The sequence below is a fragment of the Myotis lucifugus genome, unplaced genomic scaffold (genome assembly GCF_000147115.1).
Source record: "Myotis lucifugus unplaced genomic scaffold, Myoluc2.0 scaffold_82, whole genome shotgun sequence".
Classification (NCBI taxonomy): Eukaryota; Metazoa; Chordata; class Mammalia; order Chiroptera; family Vespertilionidae; genus Myotis; species Myotis lucifugus.
This window is the reverse complement of record NW_005871130.1, coordinates 4029226-4046116: the sequence shown is the minus strand read 5'-3', so window position 1 is coordinate 4046116 and position 16891 is coordinate 4029226. Positions and strand designations below refer to the sequence as shown.

The following is a 16891-nucleotide window of genomic DNA, read 5'->3' as shown; positions in this document are numbered from 1 at the left end:
CCAGCATTCCTGGTGCTCCCCGCACTCTGGCTTCTTCTTCTGGTCCTGGGGCTGCCACCAGAACTACTATTCCCAGAATTCCTGGTGCTCCCCATGCTCTTGGTTTTCCTTTCCTGCTCTGTCTCCGTCCCATGGCCTCCCATTCTGCCAAGTCCTCCAAGCTGCCAGCTCTCCCTCTCTGCTCTCCGTCTGGCGGCTTGGGGAGCCAAGTTCCCCAAGCCGCTCCACTCTCCGCCCGGCGGCTTGGGGGGAGCGACTGAGGGAGCCAGGTCCCCCCAAGCCACTGGCTCTCCCACTCTGCTCTCCGCCCGGCGCCTGTGTATGCAATTTAACCCACCATCTTTGTTGGGTTAATTTGCATACTCACTCCTGATTGGCTGGTGGATATCGTGGAAGTATGGTCAATATACATATTTCTCTTTTATTATATGGGATAATTTAAGGAACTAATAAATTATTAGATTGTCAGTATCTTCTTGAAAATAAAATTCTTTCTAAGAAACAATCAAAAAGAAAATAATACCTAACATAATTTGCTGCATCTCTTTTTTAAAAATCACCTCTGAGCTCCTGAATTTTTATGGCACCACAAAAGGGTCAGGAGAGAAGAAATTACTCAAACTATTCATTTTCCACCAACAACTCCAAGTCTCCAGTCTTAGTTGTGAAATAAAACTGGACTCTTTATCCTCCTTTTCCCACCCTTACTCTTTTATTGCTCTGGCTCAGATCCGTGTGCTTTTTACTTACTATCTTACCTAATGATCAGATTAGTATATTTCAAGAGCTATCAGCATGACTATACTCAGAGATTTGTCAGAATTTTCTGAGTAAAAACTCTGCTTTGTGAGCAATTTGCAAACACAAGGTGAGGTATAGCCGGAGCCACAACCAAAACAGGCCACACAACAGAAGTTCCATCACTAATTCCCACCTTACTCCCAGGATGTGCCTGGGGACATCTTTGGGGAGAGGCGGTTGTGCCTCAGAGGCAGCTAACAGACTTCCACCTTATCAGTCAGAATTAATGCCAAGTCCTCTAGGCTGGAAGCAGAAGCTAGGTTCTACCCTAGACACAGACTGTTCTAGGGTGATTTCAATGAGTGCTAAGTGGCAAGCTGACTTCATGGAGAAAATGCATGCACTCAGATCCCATCAACATATAACTGAAAGACCTCCAAATGATATTAGTAAAATCTTAAACATTTAAGAATAAATTAAATAATGCACTGAATCCATATGAACAAAACATTACTGAGTGATGTTTGATGATAAAGATTCAATTTTGCAAACATGTTCAATTCTCTCCTGAAACATTCTAAAAATTTTATGCAGCCAAAATAAAAATTCAGCCGAAACCGGTTTGGCTCAGTGGATGGAGCGTCGGCCTGCGGACTGAAAGGTCCCAGGTTCGATTCCGGTCAAGGGCATGTGCCTGGGTTGCGGGCACATCCCCAGTGGGGGGTGTGCAGGAGGCAGCTGATTGATGTTTCTCTCTCATCGATGTTTCTAACTCTCTATCTCTCTCCCTTCCTCTCTGTGGAAAATCAATAAAATATATTTTAAAAAAAAAAACAAAAAAGAAAAAAAAATAAATAAATAAAAATTCATGTTTAAGTAGGCAAAATTCTAACGTTCACATTAATAATAAACCAGAAAATTAAAATAAGAAGTACACAAACATTTGCTTATCATTCCAAAGAGAAACAAGACAAACCAGAAAATCAAGGTAGTCCCTCCCCAGGCAAGGCCCAGCAGAGGGGACAGAAGGGACAGACTGCTCTTTGTATCTTTTGGTTTTCTAAGAGGAGGTTAAAGATCAAATACCCATCACCTAATTCCCCAGCTCAGTTCTTGCTCTGCTTTGGGCTGTCTTTGTGGTCAGACTAACCGAACCCTAATGGAGGGTAGTTCATTAAGGGCTGTGGCTCGAAAGAACGGGTCAGGGTGGCCCTGAAATAGAAAGCAAGCTGAATCAAATGACCCCGAGTCCCCTTCCACCCTGCATGCCTTTAGTAGGGTGAGCCACCCAACGGTGAAGCTGCTGCAGACAGAACACAGGACTGTGCTGCCACGTGGGAGCCACGTCCTTGCTGTGCTCAAGGACACCCATGGGAACTGGGGAGGCTCACAGAAGCTGGGGTGGTGGCTGGACTTGGATCAGTGCGAACTCGTGGTCTCTGGAATGGGGTTTGCACTGCACTGTGTGTACACCTGCTCTAAAAAACGTGGTGAGACTTAAAAAATAAAAACTGTAGGCGTGTTAAGTATTTCTAAGCAAGTCACAAGAACCAGCATCTGTAAATGAACAGATTAAAACTTTAAGTATTTGACAATTTAAAAGTTTACACCAGGGGGAAAAAGTCAGAAACCGAGAAAAGACAAAAAAACTAACTTCCTAGGTATATAAACAGCTGACACATAGCTACAATATACCCATAATCCTACCCATTCCCCCAAAATAAGAAAATTAAAAGACAGAAAAAAATACTAATGGCTAATAAACATGGAAAGATGCTAAACTTTACTCATAATTAAGGAAATACAAATTAAAACAACAGAAGCATACCATCTTAAACTACCAGATTGGAAAAGACAAGTTTTATAACACAGATATTGAAAATGCTATGAAGGGGCATTTTCATACACTATTGGCTGGAGTATAAATTGATAGAACTTCCTTGGAGACAATTTGGCAAGATCTATCCAATTCTGAATTTACATTTGCTCTGACTGAGCAATTCCATTTCTAGGAACAGGATCACTCTATGTGTGTTGGGAGGGAGAGGAGGGCTATGCACTAAAGGGCCTTCTGGAGTGTCTCTGGTCACTAGATGCCTGCAGCACCGCACCCCTTCCCCATAGCAGTGACAACCACAATATCCTCTGGGTACAAAGTTGCCTGCCTTGGGAGCATCTGCTCGTGTGGCTCTGTTTATACCAGGTCTACCACAGTGGCAAACAACCTACAGGTCTATCCACAGTGACTGTGTCCACAACGTCACACTATGTGGCTGTTAATCTATGACGAGCAGGGTTTGTGTAACATCACCTATGACAGTTGACTGAAGAAAAAAGGCACAGAATAACAGGGTTGCATGGGAGGGAGTGTAGAGGAGCCTGGGCATGCGCAGAGTGCCCTGTGAGGACTGGCATCTCTGGGGATGTAGACTCAACTGTCCCCAAATTACACATGCATTACTCATTCAATAAGATTTAAAAGATAAATAAATGATTTTATATTAAAAATTAAGGACATATAAAAATTACACAAGCCTACACAGAAAGTAGGAACTCACTTTTAGGATGGAAATTTTATGTATGTAATTTAAATACTATATTTGTTTTTCTGTCTCAGGAGGAAAAATATAACAAATAGTAATCTGTAATTAACCATGGGTGATAAAATTACAGGTGACTTTCACATGCTCCTCCTTACTTTTTTGCATTTTCCTAATTTTCTACAATAATAATCTAAGGTCTTTCAGTTATATGTTGATGGGATCTGAGTGCATGCATTTTCTCCATGAAGTCAGCTTGCCACTTAGCACTCATTGAAATCACCCTAGAACAGTCTGTGTTCTAGGGTGGGGGTAATATTTTTAAAGCAACAGCCATTTACACTTGAAATGAGGCCCCACTCCCAGCAACAACAACACAACCCAGTCATCCCATAAGTTCTGGATTGCTCAATCGGTGCGTAACTGTTGTGTGTTATCACAAATGCTTTCTATTCTCCCAAATGTACACAGGTCAGGGGATCCAGGAGCCATCTTCACAGGCAGAAAATTTACTTTTGGCCACTACAGATTTCTACTAATTTCTGTTTAAAAAAATAAAGGGGGGGGGGGGGCGCTTTTCTAGCCAATGCAGTCATATTTTGATTCTCCAAATACACATTAAATGTCTCTACCCCAACTGATATGGCAGAAAATAAAAGGTTTCATCAGTAAACTGGAGATCAGCCACGGCAAATTTAACATTCACTCCCTGAAATCTACGTGAAAGGCTTTGTAAAGTAGTTTATACCTAAGGTCCCCACACAGATTAGAGGCCTTTTAAGAATCAGGTAACAAAGGGCAGGCCGGAATATTACCTCCTCCTTCTCATGCAGCATGATGTGCGCTTTGAGGCTGGCCACTCTGGAGAATTTCTTGTTGCACACGGGACAGGTCGGGTCCTCCCCATTGTGGGTACATCTGTGCAGCGTCAGGTTGAATTCAACATTGAATGTCTGGGGGCACTGGTCACAGCGATGTGGCTGTTGGAAGAGAACAATCAAGAAGCCTCTGAAATACAATCTTTTCACAGTAAACAACATTCAAATATTAGCAAGTACCATGATCTACAATCTTTCCAAGAAACTTCCAAGTCAATAAATCCCACACCAACCATAAAGTTCCTTAGGGAATGTCTCAGGAGTGGTAAGGACCACACCCATCCAGGCAGGAGGGTTCTGGTAGGAGTGCTGCACCTCGGTGTGCCAGGGTATGGGATCTCTGATGATAAAATGAAGGGGCTCCACATTGGCACAATTTTCCCTCCTTTTCCAACCAACTCCACTGCTGTCAACAGAATCTCTTCAAGTAAAATAAGAATCGTAAGAATTTTACTAGATTTTAACAGAGTTTATTATCTCAGTCTAAAATGTTCCCCAAATGGAAGGTATTCTGCCACTTACATGCAAAAAGAAAAAGTAACCACTGGCATTAATTTCCCTCTGAAATATCAAGGCTCTAATAAGGACTGAGTCAGTATTTTCAGATTTTCCCCATGAGTGGAATAACGCCCGTGGGCACTGGTATCAGCATTATGTTATCACTAATGGGGACAGTACAGCAAAGCTGGTCACACCCTGCTCCAGAGAAGAGAGCTGGTATGCTCTGGTCTTACAAGGCTGACTAGCTCACGTTCTCCGACCTAAAGGAAAGTCGAAACCACTTTTTCACCGCAGTTTTAACTGTCACTTTCCGTCTACCAGGCAAACCGTCCCATTAAGATACTAACACGCTCATCACAGGCCCCGGCAAGAAAGGACACAAATCTCTATGTAAGAGAGCATGCTCCCTGCTGAAGTTCGATCTAACATAACTGAACACCATTTTACAATGAAGACACTTAAGGGTAACTGCCCTGCCAGAGAAAAACACATCAGCATGTACCAATTCTGTGTTCACAGAGGAAACTGAAACTACTAGAGAAAGCCATATTTTAAGAACTTTCACACACAGAATCGCTAAACAATCTCTCACTTTCCCTCGTGATCTCATGATGGCTAGGAATACAACTACAGCTAAAAATATGTACTTATATAATATACAATGCTCCACAATTTAGGAATCTAAATTATACGAAATAATTTCAATTCACAGGTGGATGTTTACAACACCTCCAGTTTCAATGCTCACATTTCTGATGCCCCTTTTAAAAATACTTACCTTGTCATTTCGCTCGTGATCCCTCATGTGGCGTTGAAACTGGGACTCTTTTGGAAAAGACAGTAGACAGATTTCACATTTATGGAAATTTGGAACTTGATAGGCATAATTAGTGTTCTCTGCATTCAACGTTAAAACTCCATCTATAAAATTGCATAAGTACAGACAATAAATACCAGTTGTTATTCTCATCACATATGTAAAATTATTTGGTTATTGTTTAGAAATCAAATTATGTCAAAATTTTATGAGAATTTTAGATGACATTAATGGCATCTTGAATTTTTTAAATGGACATGCTTTTAGGTTACACATGAGAAATGTTGAGAGGACTGAGCTGCAGAATCCTAAATTCTTCTCAGTAGGACTTTGGGAAACCTAAAACTCAACTCCGGAGACATGATACCCACCCGCAAACACACACCAAAGCCATAGTGTCGTACCCTTGCCTGCTGCTTCCAATTTTTTTCTAAGTCACTACAGATCCTGGGGGCATTTCACTTCTAAGCCACCCTGAGAGGTTATCAGGAGCACAGGTTCCTAAATCATTCAGCAAACAAACTCCAGTCAAAATATAAATGCTACTTCATTAATTCAATCTACCTCTGAAAACTGCAGAGAAGCAAGAATAAGTCAGCAAGAGCAGAAACTGTTTCCTCAGATAGTTTTGGTGTCGGAAGATAAAGGGCTGCAAAGCTTTGGACAATCCGCAATGTGCTTCTCTAAATCCAGTTGGGTAAACAGCTGTAAATTTAAAGGTATTTTCAAATAAGAAAAACTATGGCCTGGCCAGTGTGATTCAGTGGTTGAGTGTTGACCTATGAACCAGGAGGGCATGGCTGATTCCCAGTCAGGGCGCAGGAGGCAGCCAATCAATGATTCTCTCTCATGTTTCAATCTTTCTCTCCCTCTCCCTTCTTCTATGAAATCAATAAAAATATTTTTTAAAGAAAAACTATGGAATACTCATTGACATTTGTCAATGATGTCATAAAATAAAGATGTCCTAAATCTCTCCAATTCTTTAAAATAAGTAGACTCCAAGTCTTATAATTTGAGCATCAATATATAATGCATATTGTCCGACCGGTGTGGCTCAGTGGTTGAGCATGATCTATGAACCAGGAGGTCACAGTTTGATTCCTGGTAGGGCACATGCCCAGGTTGCAGGCTTGATCTCCAATAAGGGGCATGCAGGAGGCAGCTGATCAATGATTCTCTCTAATATATAGCAAATAGGTCACATAGCAAATCTGACCCAAAAATATTATAATTTAGAAATGTGGAAGTACGGTAGGGGTTAAAGACTCAAGTAAGCTCCAGAAAGCCTTGTATTTCTCAAACACCCCTGTGCTGACAGGCATTCCACACCTCTTTAGAGCAAACAGCCTGCAGTTCTAACTCTGGCCAGCAGTCCTTGAGCCTGCTGAAGTATCTTCATTAGAGCAGGAGTTGAAATCCTCAGGACAGGAGGTAGGGCAGGGACTGGAGAGAGCTGGCAACAGTTTCAAAAATTCTTCTGGCGGAATGGCCAATAAAACAAACTCCAGTTTCCAGAAATATTAATGTAATTTAAAAAACTGCAACTTCATTCATGAATGAAATGGTTCTACTAAGGAAAAAATATACCTAATTTTTATTCTCTTTGTTCTTAACTATATCCACATTCTATTCTAAAACCTGCTTTCAAAATTCCTGCACTAAATTAATAATGAAATGTTTTTGACTCCCAAGGTGGTGTGACCTGGGAGCCTTCCAAGCAATGATGCTGGGTCCGGCCTCACAGGCTGGGATGTAATCGACCCAGCGAGGTTCCCAGGTGATTCCTAATGTACTGCCAAAGGTGAAAGCCACCAACCACTGAGGCCTTTTGGTGACATTTCAAGTCAAGTTCTACTAGTAGGCTGAAGAGTGGTCTGAAAAACACAGCTAATTCCTTCAGCGCAAATCTTATCTAAATATAGAGACAGTGTAAAGACTCTGATACAGGATAACCTAGTAAAATACTGCTGAACTGACTCTATGTGTTGAAGAATTATGGTTCAGTGTGGTTTTCCCAGACTAGTTTGTGTCACAGACTATGATCTGAAACCCACATTAACTTGCTTCTGGCTCCGGATCATGAAAGCTTTACATTTTAAGTATTATATAATCACACTTTCCTCAAAATTCTCAATGCTCTAAGTTTCTGCCTATCTTACAAGTTCAATTACTGAGAGTGAAGGGTGCTCCTTTTTGAAGAAATATTTTCATCCCTGGATATCTGATATGGCTAGTAAGTTATTATTTTTAAGCAGAATCCGTCTCCCCTGAACTGTTCCTCTCCTTTTGCTGCTGAAACAAGTAAGTTACCTTAAAACCAGAGGCTCCACATCTGCTGCTGCCTCATAAAAAGTTCAAGTTCCGCCCCTTTCAGCCTCTCCCAGTGGTCTCCTCTCCTTCAAGGGAAAGGTACAGTCCCTGAATTCAACCAAGACCTGCCATGATCTGACCTGGCAACCTGGGCAACAAAGCTTGTTACCTGTCTAGTTCATGATCTACCTGTTTCACTTCTCTAGACATGAAGTAGGACAAACATCCCTCCACCAGAAAACAGAAACTGAGCAGGCAGCCAACTAAAGGTGCAAGCTAGGAAGGAAACTTTCACAGCATTCTACTGGAAAAAACAGATGAAGCCATACAAGACCCTAAATGTGGTTTCCATCAAGGTCACGTTACTCCATATGAAAACTAAAATAGGATTAAAAATGGTGGCAAAGTAAGTGGATGCTGCACGGACATGCTCCCAGGAACAAACTGGTATTACAACTAAAATACAGAAAAACTGAATAATCAACGGAAAACTCGCAGGAGAGAACCCTGATACCCAAGGACCAAGGTAGAGACCACACAGAGACTGGTAAAGGGGCAGAGGTGCGAAAGGGCTGGCCGGGCGCTCACAGACAGCAACTGAAGTCCCAGAGAGATATCTCAGCTGTGAGTGGTTGCCACTGAGAACTCTGGGATCTAATCCCCAAGCTGAGACCCCAGCAGAGAGCACCAAAACTGAGGAGGGTACCCACACAACGTCTGGCTGTGAAAAGCAGCAGGGTGCTATTTGCCAGGGAGTAACAGCTGAAAATTCAGGCACCCTCTTAAAGGGCCAACACACAAAATTACCTGTGGAGCTACCCACCTTGTGATCCAGCAGAGGGAGGGTGAAGTGAACTGGAGCTGTGAGAGCAGAAGCCAGGACTGGGGACTTGGGGGATAGAGCTCAGAAGGCAGACACCCCAAGTTTCCTGGGCGGAGTCATTCCCTCACACAGCAGAGGACATCTTTCCCACTTAGACATTTACTTCCCCTACACCAGTGGTTCTCAACCTTGGCTGCACATTAGAATCACCAGAGAATCTTTTTAAAATCCTGATTTCTGGGCCTCATCCTCTGGAAATTCTGTTTATTTGTTACTAATGTTGTGGCCCCACCCCATAACAAAGAAACAGAAAATCTGGATGATGAGGCCCAGAAATCAGGATTTTAAAAAGATTCCCAGGTGATTCTAATATGCAGCCAAGGTTGAGAACCACTGCCCTACACCCTACTGGAAAACACCTTGCCTTGAGGCCACTTAAGAGATTAAAAATAACAATTAGCCTCCAGGCAGAAGAAACTGCCCCACCCTGTTAAAAAAAAACTCTCATCACACCTGAGGATGATTGCCTGGGGGGCAATTCAAGTTGGAATCCTATCAGTCAATAAGCAGAGGTGGTCTCTGGAGGCTTTCAGTCTATGCCTGATCTAATTAGTCAGAAACAGCATTTAACACTGTCCTGCACTAGAGATTGAGAGGTATAGAGCAGTGGTCGGCAAACTCATTAGTCAACAGAGCCAAATATCAACAGTACGATTGAAATTTCTTTTGAGAGCCAAATTTTTTAAACTTAAACTATATAGGTAGGTACATTGTTATTAACTTAATTAGGGTACTCCTAAGGCTTAGGAAGAGCCACACTCAAGGGGCCAAAGAACCGCATGTGGCTCTCGAGCCGCAGTTTGCCGACCATTGGTATAGAGGATCTACCTAATACATAGTCACAAATCCAAACAGAAAGCCAAAATGAGGAGACAAAGAACCCCCAAATGAAAGAACTAGAGAATTCTCAGAAGGAGAGATAAATGAAGCAGAGATAAGAAATTTATCTGAAACAGAGTTCAGAGTAATGATGTTAAAAATGCTCAATAATATGAAAAAAGATATAGTAACTATGAAAAAAGAACAGTCTGAGATAACAAATGACATAACACAAATAAAGAACACATTGGAAGGAATACACAGCAGATTAGGTGAAGCTGAGGATCGAATTAGTGAATTAGAAGACAGAGTTGAAAATATCACTCAGAGAACCAAAAAGAAAAAAAAACAATTAAAAAACAGGAGGACAACTTAAGGGAGGGATAATGAAAGGTAACAATATTAGAATAGTAGGTGTGCCAGAAGAGGCAGAAAGGGAGAAAGACATAGAGAAGGTGTTTGAGGAAATAATGGCAGAGAACTTCCCTAACGTGGTAAAGGAAAAAGTCACACAAGTTCAGGAGGCACAGAGAAACTCAAATAAGAAGAACCCAACAGGCCCATGCCTAGACACATCATAATTAAAATGCCAAAAATTAAAGACAAAGAGAGAATCTTAAAGGCAGCAAGAGAAAAGAAAACTGTTACTTACAAAGGAGTTCCCAAAAGGCTGACACCTGATTTCTCATTAGAAACTCTACAGGCCAGATGGGAATGGCATGAAGTACTCAAGGTAATGAAAAACAAGGATCTGAGACCAAGATTACTATATCCAGCAAGGCTTTCATTCAAAATAGACGGTCAAATAAAGAGCTTCCCAGACAAAAAAAAAAAAAAAAAAAAAAAAAAAAGGCTAAAAGAGTACATCACCACCAAGCCAGCATTACAAGAAATGCTAAAGGGATTGCTGTAATGAGAAGAAGAAACAGAGAGAGAAACCTAGCCATACAGAATTAAAATGGCAATAAATAAGTACCTATCAATAATAACCCTAAATGTAAATGGATTAAATGCTCCAATCAAAAAGCGTAAGGTAGCTGAATAGATATGAAAACGTAACCCAACTATATGCTGTTTACAAGAGACCCACCTCAAAACAAAAGACACATACACAGGATGAGAGTGAAGAGATGAAAAAAAATTTTCCATGCAAATGGAAAAGAAAGAAAAAAAGCTGGAGTAGCAATACTCATATCTGACAAAATAGACTTTAAAATGAAAGCCATCACAAGAGACAACAAAGGTCACTACATAATACTAAAGGGATTGATCTAACAAGAGAATATAACCCTGGTAAACATTTATGCACCCAGTATAGGAGCACCTAAATATATAAAAAAAAAAACTTCTAGAGGACTTTAACAGAGAGATTGACAACAATACAGTCATAGTAGGGAATTTTAACACCCCTCTGACTTCACTGGATAGATCTTCCAGACAAAAACTTAACAAGGAAACAAAGACTCTAAAGGACACACTGGGCCGAGCCTGCGAGGTTCACTGGTTGAGCGTCGACTTATGAACCAGGAGGTCATGGTTCGATTCCAGGTCAGGGCACATGCCTGGTTGTGGGCTCGATCCCCAGTGGGGGGCATGTAGGAGGCAGCCGATCGATCAATGGTTCTCTCTCATCATTGATGTTTCTATCTCTCTCCCCCTCTCCCTTTCTCTCTGAAATCAATAAAAATATATTTTTTTAAAAAATAAAAAATAAAAATTAAATCAGATGGATTTAATTGACATTTGTAGAACATTTCACCCCAAGGCAGCAGAATATACATTCTTCTCAAGTGCACATGGATCATTTACAAAGATAGACCACATGTTAGGACACAAAACATGTCTCCACAAGTTCAAGAAGATTTAAATCATATCAAGCATCTTCTCAGATCACAGTGGAAAGAAATTAGAAATCAACTACAGTAAAAACACCCCAAAACATTCAAACACATGGAGGCTAAATAGCATGCTATTAAACAATGAATGCGTTACCAATGAAATCAAGAAAGAAATCAAAAACTTCCTGGAAACAAATAAAAATGAATACACAACAACCCAAAATCTCTGAGACACAGCAAAAGCAGTCCTGAAAGGGAAGTTCATAGCATTACAAGCATACCTCAAAAAAAACAAAAAAAAATCAGCAATGAACTATTTAACCCTACAACTTAAAGAACTATAAAGAGAACAACAAGAAAAACCCAGAGTAAGTAGAAGGAAGAAAATAATAAAGATTAGAGCAGAAATAAATAACATAGAGACTAAAAAATAATACAAAAACTCGAAGAAACCAATGGCTGGTTCTTTGAGAGAATAAACAAAATTGATATACCATTAGTCAGACTCATCACGAAACAAAGAGAGAGGACTCCAATAAATAAAATCAGAAATGAAAGTGGAGGAGTAACCACTGGAAGGATACAAAGGATTTTAAGAAAATACTATGAACAACTATATACCAACAAGCTGGACAATATGGATGAAATAGACAAATTCCTAGAAAAATACAATCTCCCAAAACTGAATCAGGAAGAAAAAAAACCTGAATAGGCCAACAACAACAGATGAAATAGAAGCAGTAATCAAAAAACTCCCACCAAACAAAAGCCCAGGTCTGGACAGCTTCACAGGGGAGTTTTACCAAACATTTACAGAATAACTAACACCTATACTCCTCAAACTATTTCAGAAAATCCAAGAGGAAGGAACACTTCCAATCTGTTTATGAGGCCAGCATTATCCTAATTCCAAAACCAGATAAAGACACTACAAAGAGAATTACAGGTCAACATTCCTAATGAACATAGATGCTAAAATCCTCAACAAAATATTAGCAAATCGCATCCAGCAATATATTAAAAAGATCATACACCATGATCAACTGGGATTTATTTCAGGGATGCAAGGCTGGTACAATATTCGCAAATCAAATCACATAAACAAATTGAAAGACAAAAATCGCATGATCATATCAATAGACACAGAAAAAGCATTCAACAAAATCTAATACCCATTTTTGATAAAACCTCTCAGCAAAGTGGGAATAGAGGGAGCATATCTCAACATGATAGAGGCCATTTTTGATACACCTACAGCCAACACCACACTCAATGGGCAAAAACTAAAACCATTTCCCCTAAGAACAGGGACAAGACAGGGATGCCCACTTTCACCACTCCTGTTCAACACAGTACTGGAAATGCTAGCCATAGCGATAAGACAAGACGAAGAAGAAATAAAAGGCATCCAAATTGGAAAAGAAGAAGTAAAACTGTCATTATTTGCAGATGACATGACATTGTATATAGAAAACCCCAAAGACTCCATCAAAAAACTACTAGACTTAATACATGAATTCAGCAATGTAGCAGGATACATTTAAGGAAGTAAGAGACCTGTACTGAGAAAACTACAGGACATTGAAAAAAGAAATAGAGGAAGACATAAACAAATGGAGGAACATACCATGTTCATGGATTGGTAGAATTAACATCATCAAAATGTCCATACTACCCAAAGCAATTTATAGATTCAATGCAATCCCCATTAAGATACAAACGGAATATTTCACAGACCTAGAACAAACTCTTCAAAAATTCATATGGAATAAAAAAAGACCCCAAATAGCCCCATCAATCCTGAGGAAGAAGAACAAAGTAGGAGGAATCTCAATACTAGATATCAAGCTATATTACAAAGCCACTGTTCTCAAAACTGCCTGGTACTGGCACAAGAACAAACATATACGCCAATGGAACAGAACAGAGAACCCAGAAATCAACCCAAGCCATTATGCTCAATTAATATTTGACAAAGGAGGCAAGAACATACAATGGGGTCAAGATAGTCTCTTCAATAAATGGTGTTGGGAAATTGGACAGATACATGCAAAAAAATGAAACTAGACCACCAACTTACACTATTCACAAAAATAAATTCAAAATGGATAAAGGACTTAAACGTAAGACAGGAAACCATAAAAATCTTAGAAGAATGCATAGGCAGCAAAATATCAGACATGTATCATAGCAATATCTTAATTGATACAGCTCCTAAGGCAATGGAAACTAAGGAGAAAATAAACAAATAAGACTACATCAAAATAAAAAGCTTCTGCACAGCAAAAGAAACCATCAACAAAACAACAAGAAAGCCCACTGCATGGGAGAACATATTTGCCAATATTATCTCCGATAAGGGTTTAATCTCCAAAATTTACAGGGAACTCATACAATTTAACAAAAGGAAGATTAAACACTCCAATCAAAAAATGGGCAAAGGACCTAAATAGACACTTTTCGAAAGAAGACATACAGAAGGCTGAGACATATGAAAACATTCTCAAAGTCACTAATCATCTAAGAGAGGCAAATCAAAACAACAATGAGGTACCATCTCACACCTGTCAGAATGACTATCATCAACAAATCAACAAACAATAAGTGCTAGCCAGGATGTGGAGAAAAAGGAACCTTCTTGCACTGCTGGTGGGAATGCAGATTGGTGCAACCACTGTGGAAAACAATATGGAGTTTCCTCAAAAAATTAAAAATGGAACTCCCATTTGACCCAGTAATCCCACTTCTAGGAATATATCCCAAGTATTCAGAAACACCAACCAGAAAGTATATATGCACCCCTATGTTCATAGCAGCACAATTCACAGTAGCTAAGATTTGGAAACAGCCTAAGTGCCCATCAACAGATGAATGGACTAGAAAACTATGGTACATCTACACAATGGAATACTATGCTGCTGTAAAAAAGAAGGAACTCTTACCATTTGCAACAGCATGGACGGACCTGGAGAGCATATGCTAAGTGAAATAAGCCAGTCGGAAAAAGATAAATATCACATGGTCTCACTCATTTGTGTAATATAATGAACAACATAAACTGATGAACAAAAGTAGAGCCAGAGGGAAAAAAAATATTTTAGAATATAATAGAAGTAATCCTGTTACTTGCAGGTTTTTAATATTTCCTACAACTTTTGTATAATTACTATGTTAGTGCAGTTTTGGTAATACGGTACTACTTTGAGTAATTAGGAGTAGGCCTGCGCCTAAACATTTCATGAGGTTTCTGTTCAATGTCATTTTCTCTGGGCAGCCCAGACTTACTTCCCTGCTGCCACAGATTGCTCCCACCAGCATGGAACACTGTGCTGACAAGCCAGGGCAGAGGTCTTGTCTCTGCAGCTGAACTTCATATCCTCAGCCACCAAAGAGAGCCAACCAGTCACAGAAAATGCTTTAAAATATTTGCTGAATACGTTAATGAACCCATACATGGGGCTTTATATTTATCAAGGCAGAGCAATGTGAAATGCACACTTTGGACTCAAATGTAGATTCAAATCCCAACTCTGACACTCACTAGCTGGGTGGACCTTCCAAATCACTTTCCCTCTCAGTGCCTCAGTTCCTCTATCTATAAAAATCCCCACCTACTTCCAGGTTTTTCTTAGAAATAAAATTCATAATGGATGACAAAAAAAAATAAGATTATAAGAAACATTATTAAAAGAGTCAACTGAGAGAAGGGTCCTCAAATGATTTGGTCTTGGGATCTCTTTACATTCTTATGTATTACCGAGAACCCAAAAACCTTAAGTTTACATAGATTATATCTGTTGATATTTGCTCTATTAGCAATTAAAACCGAGCAATTTTTAAATGTTTATTCATTTAAAAATAAATCTATTTAACATACATACTTTTATGAAAAATATACTCTCCAAAAAAGTAGTAAGAAGAGTTTTCACTTTTACAAGTCATATATATATATATGTTTTGTTTTTTTTAATTGACTTCAGAGAGGAAGGGAGAGGGAGAGAGAGATAGAAACATCAATGATGAGAGAGAATCATTAATCGGCTACCTCCTGCACGCCCCCTACTGGGGATCAAATCTGCAAACCCAGCCATGTGCCCTGACCAGGAATCAAACCTTGACCTGGTTCATAGGTAGATGCTCAACCATTAAGCCATACCAGCCAGGCTTACAAGACTTTTTAATGCTCCCTCAATGACAGGTGGATCCCCATGTCTGTTTCTGCACTCACCCAGTTGCAACATGCTGTTTGTGAGTGAAATACATGAAGATAATGCAGCCTCACAGATTGGTGCCACCACCGCCGTGATTCCTGCTAAGACCTCATTGCTGTTGTATGATTAGTGCAAATGGGAACCAAGTCACAAAGCCAGTCTTAGTATCGCTGTGAAAATGCCTTCCTTGCAGAGCCCTAAAGTGTGTGGGACGCCAAGGGGTCCCCAAAGCACACTTTGAGAACCACCGTGGTAGACAGAGCAACAGTAAGAGGGAAAGCTCAGGAAGCACTGAGACCTACAGCGGGAGAAGGGAGGTAGTCTCTCCGCATGGGGACAGCAAGGCCTGGGACACAGAAACACTGTGGCATCTGACCACAAGGGACTCTTGAGAAAAGAGAGCTGGGCAAGGCCACAGCAGTTAGGACTCCTGAGGCCCCTGGATTTCAAGGTCAAGGGGTGGAGGAATCCATTTTAACCAGGGAGTGTGCCCGATTTACATTTTAAGGGGACCCTGAGGCTGACAGGACAGAGGAGCAGAGACCAATTAAGGCTCCTACAGAAGTGCACCTGAGGGACATATGACTGCCAGGTGGCAAGCATAGGGGCCCGGGTGAAATACACATTTGCGGTGAAGCCACAGACCTGCCAGGCCTCCACAGCCAGGTGGGCAGGGCCGGGCGCTGTGGAAAACCGGGTGACCGCCTATGCCACATGGTAGGACAGGAAGGTCCCTCTGTGTCCTGAGCCTTCTTCCAGGTGACCCAGATAGTGCGCCTGGTGCGATTTCTGGCGGGAGGCATATTAACAAGATAAGGTAAATGCACAGCCACAGGCCTTCACGACCTCCTCACAGCCACCGCCCACCACCAATGACAAGTGGGGTGATTAGGACCCAGGTACGGCTGTGCACATGGACAGTGGCCCACGCTCCAGGCCACATGAAGGGTCAGTCCTGGCTGGAATGCCTGCACCCTGGCCCGTCACAGCGTGTCCCTAACTCCCCTATCTGCACTGCACCCCCTTCCCTGAGGGCCTCAGGAGAGCATGGGCAAGGTGCGCGCCAGCCCCCACCTGCACCTGTGCTCCGGGAGCCTGAGCGTCCCTCCTGCAGGACAGGGGCACAGAGTCAACAACCGGGCTCCGCCTATGCCCTGGCGCGTCGGTCTCAGGACCGCACGTCCCAGAGGCGGGGAGCCTGGTGCGGCCCTGTGGCCTGGGGAGACCAAGGGCCGCGGCTGTCACCCCGGCTCCCCGCCCCGCCAGCCCGCCAGCCGCGCCGGCACCAGCACCCACAGGCCTCCACAGTCCGGCGGCGGGCAGGGCGGGGCGCGATCCCCGCTGACGGGC

At 41.5% G+C, this 16891-nt stretch overlaps 1 protein-coding gene across 1 annotated transcript in view; it reads right to left on the bottom strand.

Moving 5' to 3' along the window:
• The window catches only part of ZNF236 (zinc finger protein 236), an 81444-nt gene extending 65848 nt beyond the window's left edge, over nucleotides 1–15596 (bottom strand). The window contains exons 1-4 of the mRNA XM_014457630.2: nucleotides 15559–15596; nucleotides 6042–6182; nucleotides 5439–5581; nucleotides 4097–4261 (exon numbers count right to left, since the gene is read on the bottom strand). Coding sequence (XP_014313116.1) covers nucleotides 4097–4261; nucleotides 5439–5581; nucleotides 6042–6182; nucleotides 15559–15571 — 462 coding nt within the window. The 5' untranslated portion in view covers nucleotides 15572–15596. The remainder of the gene's footprint in view (nucleotides 1–4096; nucleotides 4262–5438; nucleotides 5582–6041; nucleotides 6183–15558) is intronic.
• Between the last annotated feature and the right edge of the window lie 1295 nt (nucleotides 15597–16891).